At 47.5% G+C, this 21,788-nt stretch overlaps 1 protein-coding gene across 2 annotated transcripts in view; it reads left to right on the plus strand.

Annotated features, from left to right (window-relative positions):
- Positions 1–21,788, plus strand: part of mapk8ip1b (mitogen-activated protein kinase 8 interacting protein 1b) — a 75,721-nt gene that overhangs the window by 46,521 nt on the left and 7,412 nt on the right. For both annotated transcript variants that reach the window (XM_061737537.1, XM_061737546.1), the window contains exons 4-9: positions 5,401–5,482; positions 8,347–9,444; positions 11,952–12,027; positions 17,728–17,900; positions 21,053–21,156; positions 21,313–21,429. In XM_061737537.1, the coding sequence (XP_061593521.1) occupies positions 5,401–5,482; positions 8,347–9,444; positions 11,952–12,027; positions 17,728–17,900; positions 21,053–21,156; positions 21,313–21,429 (1,650 nt within the window). The remainder of the gene's footprint in view (positions 1–5,400; positions 5,483–8,346; positions 9,445–11,951; positions 12,028–17,727; positions 17,901–21,052; positions 21,157–21,312; positions 21,430–21,788) is intronic.

Genomic DNA, 21,788 nt, shown 5'->3' on the forward strand with positions numbered 1-21,788 from the left:
GGACAGTTTACATTACATGTTACTGCATCTCTGGAAAACTTCAAAGTGTCTTTAAATAGATAGTTATTTCTGGATTGTTTTACTTCATGTGAGAAATAAATGACTTAAATTGTTGTGCAAAACATATTCCTAAAATGCGTGTGAAATAGTGTCAAAGTACAATAAAAAGATTCAGAGCAAGATTTAGCCCCCCCACATCCCTAGGACCAGAGACCAGAATTTAAGTCACCCACATAAGCATTTTTATTGATATATAAAATAAACTGGGTGGAGGTAACAGTTAATTATTGGTCCTTTTATCAAAGGGAAAATAGAAAAAAAATAAATCAGCTCTGTGATTGAGGTCATTTATTTGGGGTCTTGGAGTCACTGCCATCTAAAAAGAAAACCCATCCAGCATAACACAACTGTGGGATCATTGCGCCGTTTAAATTTCCAGGGAACCGTGATGTCACAGATCCAGATCGGTGTAGAATTACCAAACCTCCTCAGCAGCTTTCCATCCCGTTGAAGTTTCAACTGCAGCTCAGTGGTTGGCTGCACAAAGCTGTGTCACCGATTTAAAACGAGGCACACGCCATCGAGGAGAGGACTGGCGACGAGTGTCTTAATCCACCCTTCCACCTTAAAAGGACTGCCTGGTCCAGGCCGTACAGGATTGGTGGAAAAAATGAATTAAAGTACTGATACAAACTGGACTTCAGGAAAATTTGGACATCTTTTGAGTTTAAAGTTATTTAAACGATAAACTTTGATTATCACATTTGATTATAACAGGCATTCATCCCACATAACTCACCGTTATCGCCTATTGCGTTTGTGAAACCATGATGTACAATCTAAATTAAAGCAGAACATGGGGGAATGTCAGCTTCAGTGTAACTTGAAGGAATATTAGATTACCTTTTTAGGAGGCGTCGTCCAGCTGTGGGGGTCTCCCATCCCTGCACCAAAGTTTAGTTTTGACTTCTGTCTTCTGTCTTCAGTTGTGGCGTGCAGCAAATACCTACCACTCTACAGCAGTATGTCACACCTCAAGATCACTCACAGAGCTACTCTGGCATGTGGCAAAGGTGACTGAAAGAGCGAAAAAGTGAATGACGGGACAGAAAACTAAGGAAAAAAGTAATTTTTTGCCCCTTTAATTATAAAGGATGCTAGCACATTTGCAGGAGCTCAAACAGAGCCAACAGTGATAACAGCCCAGAAAGAGAGGAGATGGGTGATTGATGAGGATCTCCATGAGGTTTTACTCTCAGTGAGTACTGTAAGACGAGAGGATGAGAGATGGATAGAGAGAGAGAGAGAGAGAGAGAGCCCACTGGGTCACAGTTTCCAGGTCAGTGCATCCGTAATAATGCAAAATAGACATTTTTAGTCCAATAGTGTGGAAAAAAAATAGCCGCTCTGATTGAACCCCCTGGCAATTTGAGCCGGAGTATTAAAAGATGAACGTCATAGGACATCAAAAACCTCAAACTATACAGAAACATGTACGTGAAGAGTCAATGAATGAATAATCAGATTAAAAGATTAATGAAACTACACAATATCTTGGGGAAAAAAGTGTAGGTTTATTTACTTTAATCAAAGGAGCCCTTTTCCACCGTTGGGGATGGTTTTCTTTCACAGGTGGTCTCCTACGGAGCTACTTGCGTTAAGTCGGTCGCTTGACAGAAAGACAGACGCTCGAGTCAAAAAGGATTCTTTGGTCTTAATCTAAGTCTGACTGTAATCCTTCAACTAGCTAAGCGGCGTTCGTTATGTGAAACAACATATGTGTCCCTGACTGTGATGTGCCTGGCCTACACATGTCTGAACGCACTAAAAAGTTTTACTAAAACCAGACACAATTAGCCTCAGAATATAATTCAGAGATAGTGCTGGTGAGCGGCCGTTTCTGCTCGCCATTCCTCAACCCTGGAGGGAACATGGACACATTCAGCACGCCATAGCCACCACGCACCAGCAAGGCAGTTACAGTTACCAGCCAAGGGCCAGCCAAGGGCCAACCAAGGGCCAACCAAGGGCCAGCCAAGGGCCAGCCCAGGGCCAAACAAGGGCCAACCAAGGGGAAGCCAAGGGCCAACCAAGGGCCAGCCCAGGGCCAACCAAGGGCCAACCAAGGGGAAGCCAAGGGCCAACCAAGGGCCAGCCCAGGGCCAACCAAGGGCCAACCAAGGGGAAGCCAAGGGCCAACCAAGGGCCAGCCCAGGGCCAACCAAGGGCCAACCAAGGGGAAGCCAAGGGCCAACCAAGGGCCAGCCAAGGGCCAACCAAGGGCCAGCCAAGGGCCAGCCAAGGGCCAGCCAAGGGCCAACCAAGGGCCAACCAAGGGCCAACCAAGGGCCAGCCAAGGGCCAACCAAGGGCCAACCAAGGGGAAGCCAAGGGCCAACCAAGGGGAAGCCAAGAGCCAACCAAGGGCCAGCCCAGGGCCAACCAAAGGCCAACCAAAGGCCAAACAAGGGCCAGACAAGGGCCAAACAAGGGCCAAACAAGGGCCCAACAAGGGCCAACCAAGGGCCAAACAAGGGCCCAACAAGGGCCAACCAAGGGCCAACCAAGGGCCAACCAAGGGCCAACCAAGGGCCAGCCAAGGGCCCATGGAAACAGGGGGACGTTTAAGTTGCTTTAACTACTTTAACAACTTTAACTGGAAGACGCCTTCAGCAGAACCAGGTTTGTGGGAGGGGTTGACTGTCTTCCTCGACCAGCTGAGGGAAACTGCAAACCAAATAGCTAGCACAGAAGCCTACTTCCTTTCCCTCAGTGTCTATAAAAGCTGTTATTCTGGAAAATGAAGACATATGACTATAAAATAAACCAGCCTTTGCCTAAAACCTCTCCGTGACCTCTTAGGAAACCCTTCTGGCCATTTACAAACATAATGAATCCTTTGATTATTGTAAAAGTGACATCAGAAACCAGCCACAAATGGGAGAATGAAACATCTAGAATGATAAAGTGGATGGACGAACCTGAAAATGAAGACAGTAGTAACGTATGTAACAGCCTGGGAAAGAGAATGTCAGCAGCGAAGTAGAGAAGATGATAGACAGTGAAAGCAAACAGTGGTACTGATGGGAATTGCGCCAGAATCTGGAGCAGTTGGGGCTGCGACCCTCTAACTAGGAGAGGATCTCTGGTAGATTCTTGACGCGCCATCAGAGACCTCTGGTCAGACACCGTAGAGAAGCCTCGACCTCTTTGTCTTCTCAAGCTGTGAGGTGGAGGTTGCTATTGGCATGGTGGTGTAGAGTTTGTTGCCGTTTAAACAGAAGTTAACTGGGTCCACCCCCCCCCCCCGTCACAGGCAGGTGCCCCCCCATATGACACTATGGTCCACTCTAGTGACCCCTACAAAGTGAAAATGCAGAAGAACTTGCTAGATTTGAGGGACAGTTTTACTGTCTATTTATTTGCTGTTTTAAGGAAAATCTGAATCTCAGCTGCAGTGAATCATAAAAGAAGTTGCCATGGCAACACGTAGGACAGAGTCATGTATTATCTGATCGGACCCATCACACCATTAAACCATATCTCAGTCACCGTCTTAAGCAACCATCCAATTGTCACTGCGGTAAGATATTTTGCTCTGTACATCAACGCTGCCATTTCCCACCGGCTTATTCACCCGTTACTACGGCAACAGCAGAATTTCCACATCTTACACGTGGATGGGAAGTGACTCATGTGTGGGTTGGCGAAAAAGTGGAGGACTAGATCTAATTATGGACCTGCTGTCGTCACAGGAGTTTCCACTTCTGCTTCCACCTAAAAACCTTTATCTCTTAACTAAAGCTGGACAACCAGCCAGAGCTGCTTTGATACCAGGTCCACCACAGACACCGTACAACATTTATGATCTTATTTTCAAGCATTATTTTACTAACATGGTCGTGCTGCTTTCTTCCTCATTCAGACGACATGTTCAGAGCAACGTGGTGATTCGGAAACACGTCTGTGGCAGGGTGGAGGAGCTGCAGCCACTCAGGCTGACGGGACACAGGTGTGGCCCGTCAGCCTCTCCACCCTGCCAGTCTTATAAGGGAGAGACAGAGAAGCTGCAAGGAGGACTGAGAAGCTGCTGCAGAGAAGCAGAAACTGCTGGTCGTGGTGTTTGTGCACGTGTGGTGGTGTCGTGAGTGAAATAAAAGGGTTCTGCACAAAACTCCATGTCCTCCTCTATCCTGTCGGTCGGGCCCCCGTAGCACTCGCACTTCTACAACGTCCAAAGATAATATCTAATCTGTTATTTTCCTTGCTCTTAACAATATATGTCTCTATAACCTATTTTCATTCTCCATTCTTCAAACAGCTTTAAACCAAAATCATTCAAATGCACTTAAGTGAATTACTGATTGTTGTGTTTGTGTTCTGATAATTGTCAAATATTCACTTGAGACACTTTCATTATAAACATGACGAATAGAAATATATGTTTGAAAAAATACGGAAAAGGAGGTTTCAGCTTTGTTTCTAGGGGGCAACACCAACGGATGCGGAGAACACGATTTGGACCCCATTGGACAAGTATACAACCAATCGAAACATGCGACAATTGGACCAGTACCAGCAAAAGACGTCCAAAATAGCATGCAGTGGAGGAATGTTGGTGTGTTGTCTGTTCTGCAGTAAAAACTTGTTGTTAGGAGTTTTGTACCAGTGGAAATGGCTGTGAATGGAAGGGGATATCAGCATGATGTCACGCGGGTGGGTGGGATGGCTGGCCAGGCTACTCTGTGTCCAAACGTGGACTGGGTTATGGCTCGGACTGGCTGGGTGCGGCCAGTATGATAGGTGAAGCTGACCAACCTCCAAATATCACACTTATACATCCCAACCCAGAAACCCTGTAAGTAACATCCACTTTAGAGTGCACAGGTGTCTGGTTAGAAAAATGTGTCCAAATGTTTGTAAATTTGAATAAACAAAGAGATTTCACAAAGGTTTGAAGAAAAAATAGAAACACCATGGGGGCACCTTGGCGACTATACGAATAACTTTCACAAACTGAATCTAAAGAGTCCGACTGTCGGTGTAGATTCCTGGTAGCTCGCACAAAATGTCTGGTCCCTTTAAATGCACACCACGGAGCACGGACAAAAGAATCGCTGCTCATTCATTACAATAAAAGGTTGGTGTGTGCGTGTGTGTGTGTGTGTGTAATAGAGAGAGAGAGAGGTGTGTGTGTGTGTGTGTGTGTGTGTGTGTGTGTGACAGAGAGAGAGAGGAAGGCAGAAACACACAGAAAAGTTGAACACTGTGTCAGTATCCAGAATTCAGAAGGCAAACTTCTCCCTTCTCTTCCCTCTTTCCTTCGCCTCCAACTCCATCTGTGTTTCTTTCTCAAAATGTCTTTCTTCTTCTCTCCTTCCTCATTTTGTTTCTGATTCAGGACACTTTAAACAACAACTCACTGGGGAAGAAATACAGCTGGCAGGAGAAGGTTTCGGGCTCATCCTCGCCTCTCAAGACAGGTGAGCTTTCCTCCGTCCACGCGTCTCCAGACGGCGACGCTGCTTTAACTTCATGAAGGTTCTGGAGTAGTTGATGATGACTGGTACGACAGTCCAGGGCGGTCTTTCCGGTGGAAGTGTATTGTTGTGCTCCTAAACATCGCGTCAGATTACTTGTGCGATTTGCATTCACAGCGACGGGCTGCGTCCCCGTCCCTGCTTCTTGTGGAGCGGTGGAGCTGACGGAGATCCACATGAAGTTAGTGGAGGACGGCTGTTTCATCCAGGCCAGGCAGGCACAGCTATCTTAGCTCAACTCTTTTCAAAGTTCAACAACCAAACTTAAGATATCAGCGACTAATCCGACCCCGGATCAGGAACGGGCTTATTTAGATGTGGTTGTTTCACGCTGCTGCAGTGTAGCAGCTGATATCTCAGATACAGAATCGGTGGACAGTGAGAGAGCTAACATCATCTGTCTGGCACTCGTGCCGACTCGTGTTTCCAGTCTGTACAAGTGGATCAGATTTTTGAGCTTTCCTCTGCAGAGCTGCTCCAGTTCACATTTGTATGGTGGGGGGTGTAAACGAGGGCGGGACCATTTTAGGAAAAGATCTCTCTGCGATTTTACCGGCAGATATTGTGATATAAATCCGATCCACGATTTTCTTTTTAGTGCCACAATCCTAACATTAAAGGCTATCACTCTAAAGTAAGGATGAATAAAAAGTAAAAGTAAGAACTGCTTCCAAATATATTTATTGACAAGAAACATCCTTGACCAAACGCAGTTATTATGACGGTGGAACTGAAAGAGCCAGCTTTGACGGTCTTAACTTAAAAAAAACATGTGCAAAAAATCCTTAATTGTGTTAAGGGGAGGGGAAGGAATCAAGTATCTTCTGTCCAGCGTGCGGAGGAGGTTTTTAAATCCGTCCTTAGTGACGGCGTTAACAGGAACCGTGTCCTTGGCAGGGTAGTGTCATATGCTAGTTGTTGTCTCGCGGCGTCTTCAGCTGCTCTTGTCATACGGAGTTAAGGCTGGATTATGGTTCTGCACTACACCAACGCAGAGCACACGCGGCTGCCGTGACGCCTTCGTGAATCCTCCGGATTTCTCCAACACTCCATTTCGCTGCGGTGCAATACCCCCCGCGACCACCAGGGGGTCGCAATCTTTTCCTGAATGGTTTATCTGACTTTTCCGGTCACAGTGAATCAAAGAGATAAGGACAACTATTGTGCAAAAAAACAAAAACAAAAAAAAAATCACACATACATGATGAAAAGAGCGCTGAAAGTTCACGACTGCTTCACGAACCGGAACTGGAAATGCGTTGCTACCAAGAGAACCAATCACAGCCCTCTCGGTCAGCGTTGGTCTGCGACCTCTCGACGCATAGTTATTTGTGGGAGGTGTGCGTCAGGCACGGCGTAGCCTGCGGCGTAGGCTCGGCGTCGATTTGTTGCAGAACCATAATCCAGCCTTTACAGCGACAAAGGATGCCGTAATTGTAGTGTGTTTGGTACGATGGGCCGGAGAATTGGTTGCACGATTCGCCTGTGGGGATTTTTCAAGTGCCGCTATAAGTTGGTTGTGTTTCCGCTGGATGTTGCAACCTTTGCGCGACAGGATTTGCACAGTAGCCTGCCTGTTTCTGGCGCACGTCTGCAGCCTCAAACCTGGATTACTCCCGAAAGGACCGCTGTGCTGTTTTTGCTTGGGGATTAAATCCCCCAACTGTGCTTCTGGTTCAGCTGGAGACATTTCAACATACACAAGGAGCAGCTTGGTACTGATTGGTCAGCGTGATCTGTCCACGAGTAGCATGCCACCTCTGATTGGTGAGATTGGGATCCTGGGACAGTCAGGAGCGCTGCAAAAAAACACAGCTTTTAGAGGAACAAACGCTCCTATCCGGAGAATGTATTGTTGGGAGAAATTCTTGCATCTTTCAGCAATACGAGGCTCAAACCACATCGTATGGCTTCACAGCAGGCAACCCTGTTCAGGCCCTGAGACGATGGACTGTCGCCTGCAGCTCAGACTTTATTTCACCAACTGAAAACATTCGGAATATCGAGAAATGAAAATATGAGATAGACCGAGGACTGTTTAGTAGCTCAAATCCTATTTCAGACAAGAATGGGCGACACGCCGCCCCCAAAACTCCAGCAACTGGGCTCCTCGGTCCACAGATGCATACAGACTGTTGCTCAAAGAGACAGGGATGTCGGCACTTTCCAACTTAAAACATGTTGCTGCCTTTAAATGCAAAATTAGCTTCTTCTGCACTTTCCCTCGTGTTGTGAATAAAATACGGGATTAAAAGATTTGCATATTGCATTCTGTTTTTATTCACAATTTACAGTGTTTCAACTTATTTTGAGTTGGGGTTGTGATGTGTCATTATAAGGGTATTGGGATGTAACTAGTGTAAAGATTGGTGCCTGAACTTCCTGTCCCCGTTTCCTAAATTCTGAAGCCCGTCTGGATGCTCAGCTCTCAGTTATGATCATGTGGCTTAATGCCAGTGCTGTTTCATTCAGAGGGAGATAATATAATGCTCCGGATTACTGACGTAACACATGACATAACAGAGCCAGGCACCTTCGCCGGGCTGCTCTGTGCATTTGATGAGTAATAAGGATTTAACTGTAATCTGAACATTACCTAACCATTTCTGCTCATCTCTCCTTCTGATTTCTGCGTTGTGCGTCTGTGCATTTGCTGCCATGTTCGTCTCCCGTCCGCCTGCGCGTCTGTGTCTGCACCATGTGCATCTACTCCGTGTTGGTGTCTGGCTTCTGCCTGTGCTTCTGCGTGTGGACGCCTGTGTTGGTGGCCGCCTGCCTGCTGATGTTGGTGTCCTCTGCTCTCCTAGGCGACCTCAGCCCTCCCCGGGAGCACCGCTGCCTGAGCGACGAGGACACGGTGCAGGCCGGGGCGGCGCAGACCAAAGACCGCGGGACGTCCACCGATGCCCCGTGCAGACACAGCCACACCTCCGGACACGGAGCGGCCACCCGCTCCAAGCTGCAGGAGAAGCCGCCGGCTCCGCCGCCGCCCCAGAACTACACGCCGGCTCCCCTGTACCCGCCGGGTAAGGCGGACGGCGGGGGGTACCACCGGGAGAGGAGCCGCTACCAGGCGGATGTGCACCTGGAGCCCACGGAGGAGATCTATCTGACTCCCGTGCAGCGCTCCGCCGACCCGCTGGAGCCCAACGCCGCCGCCGCCGCGCAGGACCGGCCGTTCCTCTCGCAGCAGAGCGAGCAGGGCCGGATGTCCATCAGCTCGGACACGGAAGGACCGCCCCCGTACCAGCCGCTCCCAGACCGGACCAACCCCTCCATTTACGAGGAGGATGAGGTCTACATCCCCCCGCCCTCGTACGCCTCCTGCGTGGAGTCTCTCATAACTCCGCCCGGCATGGCGGTGTCGGGCTGCTCCTCCCACGCTCTGGACCTCAGCCTGAAGGGGGCGGGGAGCGGCGCCCGGGGCCTGCTGAGAGCCGGCTCCTCCGTGGAGTACGTGGACGCGGACGAAAGCTATGGGGAGGACGAGGACGTGGACAGGGTGATAGTGAGGAACGGAGGGAGGAGGGGGGACGGGAGCGGCGGCAAAGCCGTCAGGACTTCCCTGAGCCCGGAGGCCAGCGGCCTGTCCTACGACTCGGTCAAATACACGCTGGTGGTGGACGAACACGCCCAGCTGGAGCTGGTCAGCCTCCGCCAGTGTTACCACGGCTACAGCGACGAGAGCGACTCGGCCACCGTCTACGACAACTGCGTGTCGTCTCCCTACGAGTCGGCCATCGGGGAGGACTACGAGGAGGAGGACGAGGAGCAGGATAATGGGACCGGAGGAGTGCGGCGGGAAGACACGGCCTGCTTCTCCGAAGACTCCACCCCCGAGGCCGACCTGCACTTCTCCAAGAAGTTCCTCAACGTCTTCATGAACGGCCGCTCTCGCTCATCCAGTAAGTCACAGCTGTGATCGTGACCTTATATATGGTAGTAAATCAACTCTAAAAAGAAATAATAATTCAATTTTTAGTAGTATTAGTATTATTTCTTTATTTCATTCATTAAAAGAAAAAACAAAACAGTTCAATATAATTACAACATAATCTCTTTCCTTGAATGAAAGGGAACAGAAAGAAGACTGAGCTTATTTTATCTCTCCCTTTTTCCTAAGAAATCAAATTTCAATTAATGTAATAATAAAAAACAAATTACAAATTACACAATTGAAAAAAAAAACAAAACTTTCCAATAAATGTAATTTGAAAAGAAAACAACAAAAAAACAAAACCAAAACTACAACAAAGTTATAAAATAAGACAAAATAGCTGTTGTCAAACACAGATAGTCGTATTCTTTTTTGATTCAAAGAAAAAAAACATGACAATGGTGCTAAAAAGAGAGGAAAAAAAAGAAAACCCACCTAACTTTTTGATTTGCATTCTTTGGCTTCTGTATCCATATTGTTCCATAAACTGATAACTTTTACAGAAACACAACGTTCCATTCATTTCGTCCTGAATTTTTTTTTTTTTAAAGATCTCTGTTCCTTTTAAGTTATACTTATTTTCTCTTTTTTCAAATTTTTTCTGTATATTGATTGGCAACATTTTCTTATGAGCTTTCCACATAATTTGCAGAATTCTGTGGTCCACTAATTCAAGAAATGTATATTATTAATATTTATATATATTTATATATATTTATATTAATAATTTGGTCTGTCCTGCCATCTACCTGCCTGGCCACAGGGCCCCTGTGAACTGACAGCTGTGTAGCGCAGCTCGCACAGGCAGCTCACCGCCTGCAGAACCGCGAGCCTTTAGCATCACCAGCTTCACATACGACATCCACTGCCATATGTTGTTGTTTACACCGTCGCCCACGCTGTCCCGCCTCCTGCACTTCCTGTAGCGCGTTGCAATAGCAGACGAACACAAACCTCTGAGCTGGAAAGATCTGAGTCTTTGTCACATTCATGTGTTTTTCTCTGATGCATCAATGCATTTTCAGAATGAGCTCGGCCTTTCACGTCGACCCCACGTGGATCATATTTGCTTTTGACGGGAAGACTCGGTCACAGCCGTGCAACGCAGCTCGTCTGGGCAGCGCAGCAGAAAGTTGAGCCAGCTTGACCTAGAGGAACGTGTCCAAAGAGATGATGTTCTCCAGTTAAAGTGGTTCTCCTTTTAGCATTTCAACTGCAGAAAATCCCTGCTTTGGTCCATTACTCTAGTGGTGCTGCTGGAACCGGTTATGTGGCGTCTCGGTTCCACTTTAAGAAAGATATTTGGGATTACTAAAATTGCTACAGACCCAAGTATTCCTGCAAAAACTCAAACAGTTGTAGTTGAGATGACATTATCAGTACGGCCTGGTGACTAATATCAACTGTAGCATGTAAAAACAAATGATTTTCAACCACGTAAAGAAAACGTTTGGTGAAATAATCAGATGTTTCTGGGAGGCACAAACATACAATGTTGCTTTTGCTTTTCTAAGGCTAGCCCCTGTCACACAGCCAGTTTGAGGCGGGAACGTTGCGCCTTTAAGCCGCCTCGCTGTTCTGTGTGAAAGTCACGGAGGCGGAATGGGGGGGCCAAGTGGCCCCACCAATAAGCCGGCAGCGGAGGTAGTCACAGAGCCGTCACAGAGACGAAACGGGGTCTGTGTGAATGACACAGCCGGCATGCCGCTGACATGACGGTCGGACTGACGCTGTCGTCACGCCTCTGATTGCGGAACGCCGGCATGCTGTGTGAATTTACAGACGGGAGCGGCGTTATGCCGGCGTTGTATGGTTCTGTGTGAACCAACAAAGGCGGCGTATTGGCAGGACTTCTTTACACCAATATTGCGGAATCTCTGTGTGAAAGGGGCTACAGTCTTGGATAACTAGTTAAATCAGTAATTTGCATTACAACAAAATGAGGTTTAAATAAAGTCCTAATATCGGATTTAACCTGACGTTTTATCGTCCTCTTGTCTTTGGGTAAAAAATGACCCGACCCAAATTCAGTTTGACACACAACACCCTAACAACATCTTATGAGCCTGAAATCAGTGAAGAATGAAGACATATTTGTTCTGATGGGCAGCAAAACATCTTTGAAAACCAAGAAAAGGAGTGCTGTTGTCTGGTATTTAGAGACGTTACAGCTGTTTATCTGCAGAGTTGACGAGGGAGTCGAGGGTCTCAGGGGGATGCAGGTAAAAATACACAACACAGTTGTTTTTCACACCTAATTAAAGCCTGATTTATGGGTTACAAAGTGTGCCCATGTTTGCTTTAAACTAAATCCCCCCGCCTTCATTGTATTTTCTTAATATATGACAGGCTTTTGATGCAGTCTGAAATCAGTGAGTTAATCTTTTTGCCAGTTTTATGGAAAAACGCTGAAGCCCACCATCATTTACATGCTGTTTCAGGTTCTCTAATCATCTGTCTTGTCTTGTAATGAAGGTGCAGAGTCCTTTGGCTTGTTTTCCTGTGTAATCAACGGAGAAGAGAAGGATCAGACCCACAGAGCCGTGTACAGGTGAGCAGGAAGTGCAGCTCCGTCAGCACCAGCCTGGTATTCTGCTCTTGGTCCCGGTCATCCCACTCATCACTGGATCAACACCTGCAACACATTATACAAGACACAAAACACATTTCATCCATGGATTTACTGGCTAAAAGTCTTTCATATGGGCTCAAATTAATGCCATAAATATGTTGTATCTGTAAATAAACTTTGTACTTGTAGAAATATTTTGTGCGTGTGCAAAAAATATTTGTACTTGCAAAAAATATTTGTACTTGTAGAAATATTTTGTGCGTGTGCAAAAAATTTTTTTACTTGTAGATACAAAGCTACAAACTTTTTTACAAAAGCTACAAACTTTTTTACAAAAGCTACAAACTTTTTTTCAAAAGCTACAAACTTTTTTTACAACTACGAATTACGGAGAATTATGCCACTGTTTTGATGTGCCAATAATAAGAGCCAATCAGCGATCTTTGGCACGGGTTTCAAAGCGTTTCTGGAGAGCCAATCAGCACATTGCATCGCCTACTGACGTCGCCGCCATATTGGATGTGGCAAGACTGGGCTGCAAACTAATACAAGTAAATGGACTTATTTTCATAAAGCGCCTTTCTACAAAGAAATTTACACACGCACAAAATATTTCTACAAGTACAAATATTTTTTGCAAGTACAAATATTTTTTGCACACGCACAAAATATTTCTACAAGCACATACTTTCAGCAGAAAGGCATGAGGATATTCACTCCTGTTTATCCTGCCATCCTCTCATTACATTATATAGCACTGTTGTTGGACACTTCCCATGTTCCTCAAGTAGACCTGTTTTACACCAGATGGTTTGTTTACTTCCCTGGCAGATCTTTTCTGAGTCAAATCAAATACGCTGTGGAAATAGTTGGTGTGAACTTATCAGTGTGGAGCGAAAACATTTGCAAAGGTTGCAAATGTGCCCCCAATGTCATTGTTTGTAACTATCACAGGGGTTTTCCCCTCGTCATTCAGTTCCTGTATCTCTCTGTGCACCGTCAGTTAAACTGTATGCACACATTCAATAGATCACTTATAGTCCTCTGTTTATCCATCTATTTTTAATTGCACCCATCTTGACTCCAAAAATCTGTGATTATTTGTCTATGACAAGGACCGAGACTCAAGTGTTTTCTGATTGGTGGAATTCCTGGAGGCTTGTCGATGGGGGAAACTGGTTTCTCATGAATGCGTAAAATTCCTGTTGCCAGTTACAGTAGACACACGTGTTTTCAGCATTTCACCATGTTATCAACACATCCTGTGGATGTTGCCAAACTCCTTTTGACAGCAACTGTCCAGCAGTGCAGGAACTGTTCACTTCTCAACGAAGCATCTCCAATAAACAAATACTTTTGCTGCGTTTCTGGCCCAGGAAAAGTCATGGTCTGCCAAGTTCCTGTGGACACAGCTTGGAAACAAAAGTAAAATACTCCTTCAGTCGTAACTTGAAAGATGTACTGGCAGATCCACCGTTAGAGCTTTTAAACTTCCACTTTTGAAACAACCTCTTGTGAATGCGCTCCTGCTTGAGAAGGTGGATGGTTCTGTCCTCATGACGTCGTAGTGAGCCGACTCTAGAGAAGATTCTCCAGAAGAAGCACCCTGATAAGCATGTGCTTCTATATGCAGGAAAACTATAACACGTTCAGCTCGTTTATTTTAACGCTCTGGTCATGTCAAAGACATACATTCATCGTAAAACACTCGATAAGTCTCATCACTCATCTTCTCCCGCTTATCCGTTACCGGGTCGCGGGGGCAGCAGCCTCAGCAGGGATGCCCAGACTTCCCTCACCCCAGACACCTCCTCCAGCTCTTCCGGGGGGAGTCCGAGGCGTTCCCAGGCCAGCCGAGAGACATAGTCTCTCCAGCGTGTCCTGGGTCTTCCCCGGGGTCTCCTCCCGGTGGGACATGCCTGGAACACCTCCCTAGGGAGGCGTCCAGGAGGCATCCGGTACAGATGCCCAAGCCACCTCAGCTGACTCCTCTCAATGTGGAGGAGTAGCGGCTCGACTCCGAGCTCCTCCCGGGTGACCGAACTCCTCACCCTATCTCTAAGGGAGCGTCCAGCCACCCTGCGGAGGAAACTCATCTCGGCCGCTTGTATCCGCGATCTTGTCCTTTCGGTCACTACCCAAAGTTCATGACCATAGGTGAGGGTAGGGGCGTAGATTGACCGGTAAATCGAGAGCTTCGCCTTTCGACTCAGCTCCCTCTTCACCACGACGGTCCAGTACATCGACCGCATTACTGCGGACGCTGCACCGATCCGCCTGTCAATCTCACGCTCCATTGTTCCCTCACTCGTGAACAAGATCCCGAGATACTTGAACTCCTCCACCTGAGGCAGGACTTCTCCACCCACCCGGAGAAGGCATGCCACCCTTTTCCGGTCGAGAACCATGGCCTCGGTCTTGGAGGTGCTGATTCTCATCCCTGCCGCGTCGCACTCGGCCGCAAACCGCCCCAGCACATGCTGGAGGTCCCGGTCTGATGAAGCCAACAGGACAACATCATCTGCAAAAAGCAGAGATGAAATCCTGAGGTTCCCAAACCGGATCCCCTCCGGCCCCTGGCTGCGCCTAGAAATCCTGTCCATAAAAATTATGAACAGGACCGGTGACAAAGGGCAGCCCTGCCGGAGTCCAACATGCACCGGGAACAAGTCTGACTTACTGCCGGCAATGCGAACCAGACTCCTGCTTCGATCATACAGAGACCGGACAGCCCTTAGTAGAGGGCCCCGGACTCCATACTCACTCAGCACCCCCCACAGAATGGCACGAGGGACACGGTCAAATGCCTTCTCCAGATCCACAAAACACATGTAGACTGGTTGGGCAAATTCCCATGAACCCTCGAGCACCCTGCGGAGGGTATAGAGCTGGTCCAGTGTTCCACGACCGGGACGAAAACCGCATTGTTCCTCCTGAATCCGAGGTTCGACTATCGGCCGTAATCTCCTCTCCAGTACCCTGGCGTAGACTTTCCCCGGGAGGCTGAGAAGTGTGATCCCCCTGTAGTTGGAACACACTCTCCGGTCCCCCTTTTTAAACAGAGGGACCACCACCCCGGTTTGCCACCCCAGCGGTACTGTCCCCTTCCTCCATGCAATGTCGCACAGGCGTGTCAGCCAAGACAACCCTACGACATCCAGAGACTTGAGGTACTCAGGGCGAATCTCATCCACCCCCGGTGCCCGGCCACCGAGGAGCTTACGAACCACCTCGGTGACCTCGGCTTGGGTGATGGATGAGCACGCCTCCGAGCCCCAACCCTCTGCTTCCTCAGTGGAAGGCATGTCAGTCGGGTTAAGGAGATCCTCAAAGTATTCCTTCCACCGTCCGACAATGTCCCCAGTCGAGGTCAACAGCTCCCCACCAGCACCATAAATGGTGCCGGCAGAGTACTGCTTCCCCCTTCTGAGGCGCCGAACGGTCCTCCAGAATTTCCTCGAGGCCGACCGAAAGTCCTCCTCCATGGCCTCCCCGAACTCCTCCCAGACCCGAGTTTTTGCCTCCAAGACTGCCCGAGCCGCGGCCCGCTTGGCCTGCCGGTACCTATCTACTGCGTCAGGAGTCCCACCGGCCAACATAGCCCGGTAGGACTCCTTCTTCAGTCTGACGGCATCCTGTACTTCCGGTGTCCACCACCGGGTTCTAGGATTGCCGCCACGACAGGCACCGGAGACCTTGCGTCCGCAGCTTCGAGCCGCCGCGTTGACAATGGAGGCAGAGAACATGGTCCACTCGGACTCGATGTCCCCCGCCTCCCCCGGGATCCGAGAGAAGCTCTCCCGGAGGTGGGAGTTGAAGATGTCCCTGACAGAGGGCTCAGCCAGACGTTCCCAACAGACCCTCACAATCCGTTTGGGTCTGCCCGGTCTGTCCAACCTCCTCCTCCGCCAGCGCATCCAACTCACCACCAGGTGGTGATCAGTTGACAGCTCAGCCCCTCTCTTCACCCGAGTGTCCAAGACATGCGGCCGAAGGTCAGATGAAACGACAACAAAGTCGATCATTGACCTCCGGCCTAGGGTGTCCTGGTGCCACGTGCACTGATGGACACCCTTATGCCTGAACATGGTGTTCGTGATGGACAAACTGTGACTCGCACAGAAGTCCAACAACAAAACACCACTCGGGTTCAGATCGGGGAGGCCGTTCCTCCCAATCACGCCTCTCCAGGTATCACTGTCATTGCCCACGTGAGCGTTGAAGTCCCCCAGTAGAACAATGGAGTCCCCAGTTGGAGCACTATCAAGTACTCCTCCCAGGGACTCCAAGAAGGCCGGGTACTCCCCACTGCTGTTTGGCCCGTAGGCACAAACAACAGTGAGAGACCTATCCCCGACCCGAAGGCGCAGGGAAGCGACCCTCTCGTTCACCGGGGTGAACTCCAACACATGGCGGCTGAGCTGGGGGGCTATAACCAAGCCCACACCAGCCCGCCGCCTCTCACCCTGGGCAACTCCAGAGTAGTGGAGGGTCCAGCCCCCTTCAAGGAGCTGGGTTCCAGAGCCCAAGCTATGTGTGGAGGTGAGCCTGACTATCTCTAGCCGGTATCTCTCAACCTCACGCACAAGCTCCGGCTCCTTCCCCCCCAGCGAGGTGACATTCCATGTCCCCACTGTGAGGGTTGATGTCCAGGGATTGGGTCGTCGAGGCACCCCGCCACGACTGCCACCCAGCCCACAATGCACCGGCCTGCCATGGTCCTTCCTGCGGGTGGTGGGCCTACTGGAAGGCGGACCCGCGTCGCCGTTTCGGGCTGAGCCCGGCCGGGTCCCACGGGCAAAGACCCGGCCACCAGGCGCTCGCCTACGAGCCCCGACCCCAGGCCTGGCTCCAGGGCGGGGCCCCGGTGACGCCGATCCGGGCGACGTAACGGTCCTTGTTTTTCTTCTTCTCATGATAGGCTTGTGAACCGCTCTTAGTCTGGCCCGTCACCCAGGACCTGTTTGCCATGGGAGTCCCTACCAGGGGCGAAAGTGCCCCCGACAACATAGCTCCTAGGATCACTCGGGCACACAAACCCCTCCACCACAGTAAGGTGGCGGTTCAAGGAGGGGACTCGATAAGTCAAAAGTCAAAATGCAGAAAAGGAGGAGACTTGAGCTCAGTGTAGAAAAGCCTACGATGGCCACTTTAAAGTACAATTGTAGCAGTTATTGATCTCCTGGAAAGCCTCCCAGCAGAAACTGCTCGTATGTGTCCGCTGGCCTTGACTGCCGGTCTCTAAGTTGTCAGGATGAGTTCATCCAACCTCCGACTTTGACTGTCGGAGCTGTCCTACCTTCTCCTTTCAACGGCAGATTGAAGTTGTTGGCAGTGACAGAAGAGTTACATTTTCTAATTAAGATTATCAGTCAGTGAACCCGGCGGGTTTGAGATACAGGAGCAAAAGAAAAAAAAAAACCTGAATAATTTCCTCCTGTTACCTTGGCAACAGTAACACTTCAGTGGGCAGCGTTGGCCCCCCCGCTGCTGGAGGACAAACACTAGCATGAAAACATGAGCGTCTCTGACGCTGCAACATGAAGCATGCCTACCTGACAGCAGAGGGGGGGTCACGGTTCCTTCACGCACTTCTGGCTCCTGCGTTTGAGCCATTAGTGGACTAGAAAATGTGGAGTTGTCTGGCTCCTAAAGAGCTGCCAACATCTGCTCCTGCAGGTTTGTCCCTCGACACGACGACGAGCTGGAGCTGGAGGTGGACGACCCGTTGCTGGTGGAGGTCCAGGGGGAGGATTTCTGGTACGAGGGCTTCAACATGCGCACGGGCGCACGAGGGATCTTCCCCGCCTACTACGCCATCGAGGTGACCAGGGACACCGAGAACTACAAAGGTACACACACAGCTGGGGTTTACGGGAGTTGGAATATGCCTGTCTAATTGATTAAAGGAGCATGAGGCTCCTTTTAAGAAATGAGACTCTCTAGCGCCACCCTTCACCACGACGGCCGTTGGGGGTACTGCAGCCAACAGTGAAGCCGGCACGGGAGAACGGGGAGAACATGCATGCAGCGTCATGTGACGTCACATCCGCAGGACGGCGCGGGAAATTTGGGGTCCGAATTGCAGCACATTTTGCAGCACACAGCCTGTTCAAGACAACGGAGAGATACACTTGAGGGCTCATTCTTTTGAATTTGGAACGCTTCATCTGACATTATTACTAGAAAACTTAAAACGTATACCCATTTTTTTCATAAATCCTGCCTCAATCCTGCCTCATGCTCCTTTAATTAGTAGCTACAGCATGAAAAAGAAATAATACAATACTAAACATAACATCATAAAAGCAAACCAGATAAATTTCCAATAGATAAAGAAAATATAAAATTATAAATACTCTGCAAAAAAAGCAGAGACATTCCACAAAATGAAGACAGCAAAATGAGAACATAACACAAAACAAAACAAAAACTCTGGACAATTAAGAGTTCATCTGAGGTGGTCAAAAAGTCTGAAAAGCAGTCCACAATTTAATTTCATTTATAGTCTAGAACTTCACAACTGATCTAATACAGAAAAAAAGAAAGATAAAAATACATTCAACAACAGTCATAACCAACTATGTTTCAATTTCCAGCAGGTCAGACAATCAGTCTCAGCAGCTGCTGGTTTAAATTATCTCTATTTCAATGTTCTATAATTGTTACTTATACTGATTCAAAAGATGTTGCTTAACTAATAATTTTAATGTTCTTATGCTGTTGCCTGTGATCTGCAACTAAATCTGTCAATGCTATCGTCCACGTCCAAACATACTGCTTTACTTTTTCATTTTAAGGTTCTTTTTGTTGAACTCATGGTCGACAACTTAAATATCTAAAAACGCCACAAACGTGATGCAACATTTACTGTTCCTATCAACAATTTGGGTCTTGAATCCATTAATGGTAGCGTTTGTTCTTCCAGTCAGTTCAGTCATAAAACCAGAGTCATGCCCTGAGAAAACCTTCAAACCTTGGCCCACTCACAGCTGGCCGGGCTGCAAACCCCCCCGACCCTCAGTAGGATTAACGCGGGTACAGATGATGGATGGATAAGTGTTTCCTCTTACTGGTTTTCCTGCAAACATGACACATGATGACTACAGTTTATTCTCGCGTCCTGAAACTAATCCGGCTTTTCTATCTAATCACCTCATTTCCAAGGCTTTATCACAGTTATGCGGTATGAAGTATAAATGGTTTGCTGGGTCCGTCACAACAGCTGTAAATGTTTCAATCTCAAAGAAGATGAGTTTTGTAAGGACACTAAATTTGACTGAAAAAATCGAATTTTAATTATTTGAATTTCATTTTCTATTAATTTTGGTTTTCAAAAAAACAAAAACCTACATCCATCCATGAATTGTGGCCTCATGGGGCTCGGGGGGAAATGGCCGTGAAAGGGAGGACCAGTGGGAGGAAGTGAAGGGCTGGGACACCACTGTCACAAAAATCTGACAAGGAATTAGGAATGGGTGATATTTTACCGTTCACCATATACCGTCAAAATAATTCCCCACGGTAAGAATTTGTCATCTCGCGGTAAAAACGATAAATTCCTGCTGATGACGTTTTTGTGTAAAGCTGATTTATGGTTCTGCGTTAAATCCACGCACAACGTACGTGAAGGAAGGAAGGAAGGAAGGAAGGAAGGAAGGAAGGAAGGAAGGAAGGAAGGAAGGAAGGAAGGAAGGAAGGAAGGAAGGAAGGAAGGAAGGAAGGAAGGAAGGAAGGAAGGAAGGAAGGAAGGAAGGAAGGAAGGAAGGAAGGAAGGAAGGAAGGAAGGAAGGAAGGAAGGAAGGAAGGAAGGAAATGAGCCAGAAAGAAAGAAAGATATGAGAAAGAAAGAAAGAAAGAAAGAAAGAAAGATATGAGAAAGAAAGATATGAGAAAGAAAGAAAGAAAGAAAGAAAGAAAGAAAGAAAGAAAGAAAGAAAGAAAGAAAGAAAGAAAGAAAGAAAGAAAGAAAGAAAGAAAGAAAAAAAAAAAGGAAAGAAAGAAGAACAGTGTTTTTGGGGCTCCAAAGACTGAATGTGGTGATAGATTTATAGTTAAAGGTGGAGTTGAATTGGTATTTTTTTATCGTCATTTTTATCGTTATCAGGATAAATGCCAGAAATTATCGTGATACATTTTTTAATCCATACCGCCCATCCCTACAAGGAATACATGTAGATGTCAAATCAGTAGGAGACAGGTGATCGGTCAGCTGGCGCTGGCTAGACCTGACCTGGGCTAGACCTGATGTAGTTCACAATGTAGTTTACAAATCTGTTATCACTTTTATTCCTGATGCCACGAGTTCTACGTCTGTGGACCTTTAATTATGAAGATTCCCCAAATGTCTTCTAGCACCACGCTGCACCTTTATATCAGTTCAGTGGATATTGTCAGTGGTGGGAAGGTGGAGCAATGTTTCAAAAATACCATCATTTATTTTTTATGAAGTAGTATTTGTCTGCACATTTTTCCTATTTATATAGTATAGTTTTTTGTTAATATAATGAATTGATCAATAAAGTTAGCTCCTGATTAATTTATGAATAATGAAAAGCTCTGAGCATGTCTGCGGTTCTCTATTTCTCTATTTCTTTGTGTGTGGCTTGAATTTTACTCAGATTAGCAGTACTGGGTTCCAGATTTTCTGTGGTTTCCTGATTTTCTAGGTTAAATAAATGGTTCACATCCCAGTAAATGTAATCTGGCTTTGTTGGACACTCCTTCAAACACAGCTGGGATTTTTCATGTGTATGAAGCCTATGATGGACGACACCATCCTGTTGAAATTGAGAAGAGAAGATAAGCTGGTATAAATATAACGTTGTTATAAAAGTACAAAACAGAACCAGAACTCGGTCATGAACCTTACTGTGTCTCTTTAAAGCAGTCAGTAACTTCTTGGTTCCACAAATGACTGCTGCTTGCATTGCTGAGTGGTTTCTCGCCTGTGTCTCTTATTCCTTTATCACTGACCGTTGTTCATCTTCTGTTCATTTTGCAGTGAAGAGCAGTGAATGGATGGACAGATACTGCCTCAAATTTCTGGGATCAGTTCAAGTGCCCTACCACAAAGGAAATGATGTTCTATGTGCAGCTATGCAGAAGGTACGGGCCGTCATAGATGTTTGAGACCATAAAACCGGATTTTTTTCACTAGGACAACACGACGTGTGTCTCTGTATCTTCTCTCTGTAGTTCGATTGCATTTACAAAGTTGAATTTGTTGCGTTTTAGGAGTCATCCTTTACATTTGTCTTCCAGATTGCCACCAACAGAAGGATGACAGTGAAGTACAACCCGCCTTCTTCCTGCATCCTGGAGATCAGCGTCAAAGGCATCAAGCTTACAGTTCAAGAAGATTACTACGCCTGTGACAGAGTAAGACTCTTACTGCGTCTTTGCCCACCTGGTTTATTAGACGGTGGGTTTCCAGCTGGGCCAGGGACAAAATAAAGTCTGTCAGTCTTGGCCCGGATCCGATAGCTCTTAGTTGATGTTGAGCTTAAATATATCATGTCCCCCTGGTCTCAAGGGTGAGGTGATCCACTGGCCGAAAGCCCAGCAGGCCACGTTAACGTTCAGTTCAGACTTCCAGCACAGTTTCAGTGACTTCATGGGAAAGTGGGGGGAAAAAATCAAAGAGGCCAGAACTTTGGCTCACTTAACAACTTCATGATTTTTTCCTCAGTGCACCGATCCCACAACAGAGTTGTTGAATATATCACGAGTGCATCTTC

The sequence above is a fragment of the Cololabis saira genome, chromosome 2 (assembly GCF_033807715.1).
Source record: "Cololabis saira isolate AMF1-May2022 chromosome 2, fColSai1.1, whole genome shotgun sequence".
Classification (NCBI taxonomy): Eukaryota; Metazoa; Chordata; class Actinopteri; order Beloniformes; family Belonidae; genus Cololabis; species Cololabis saira.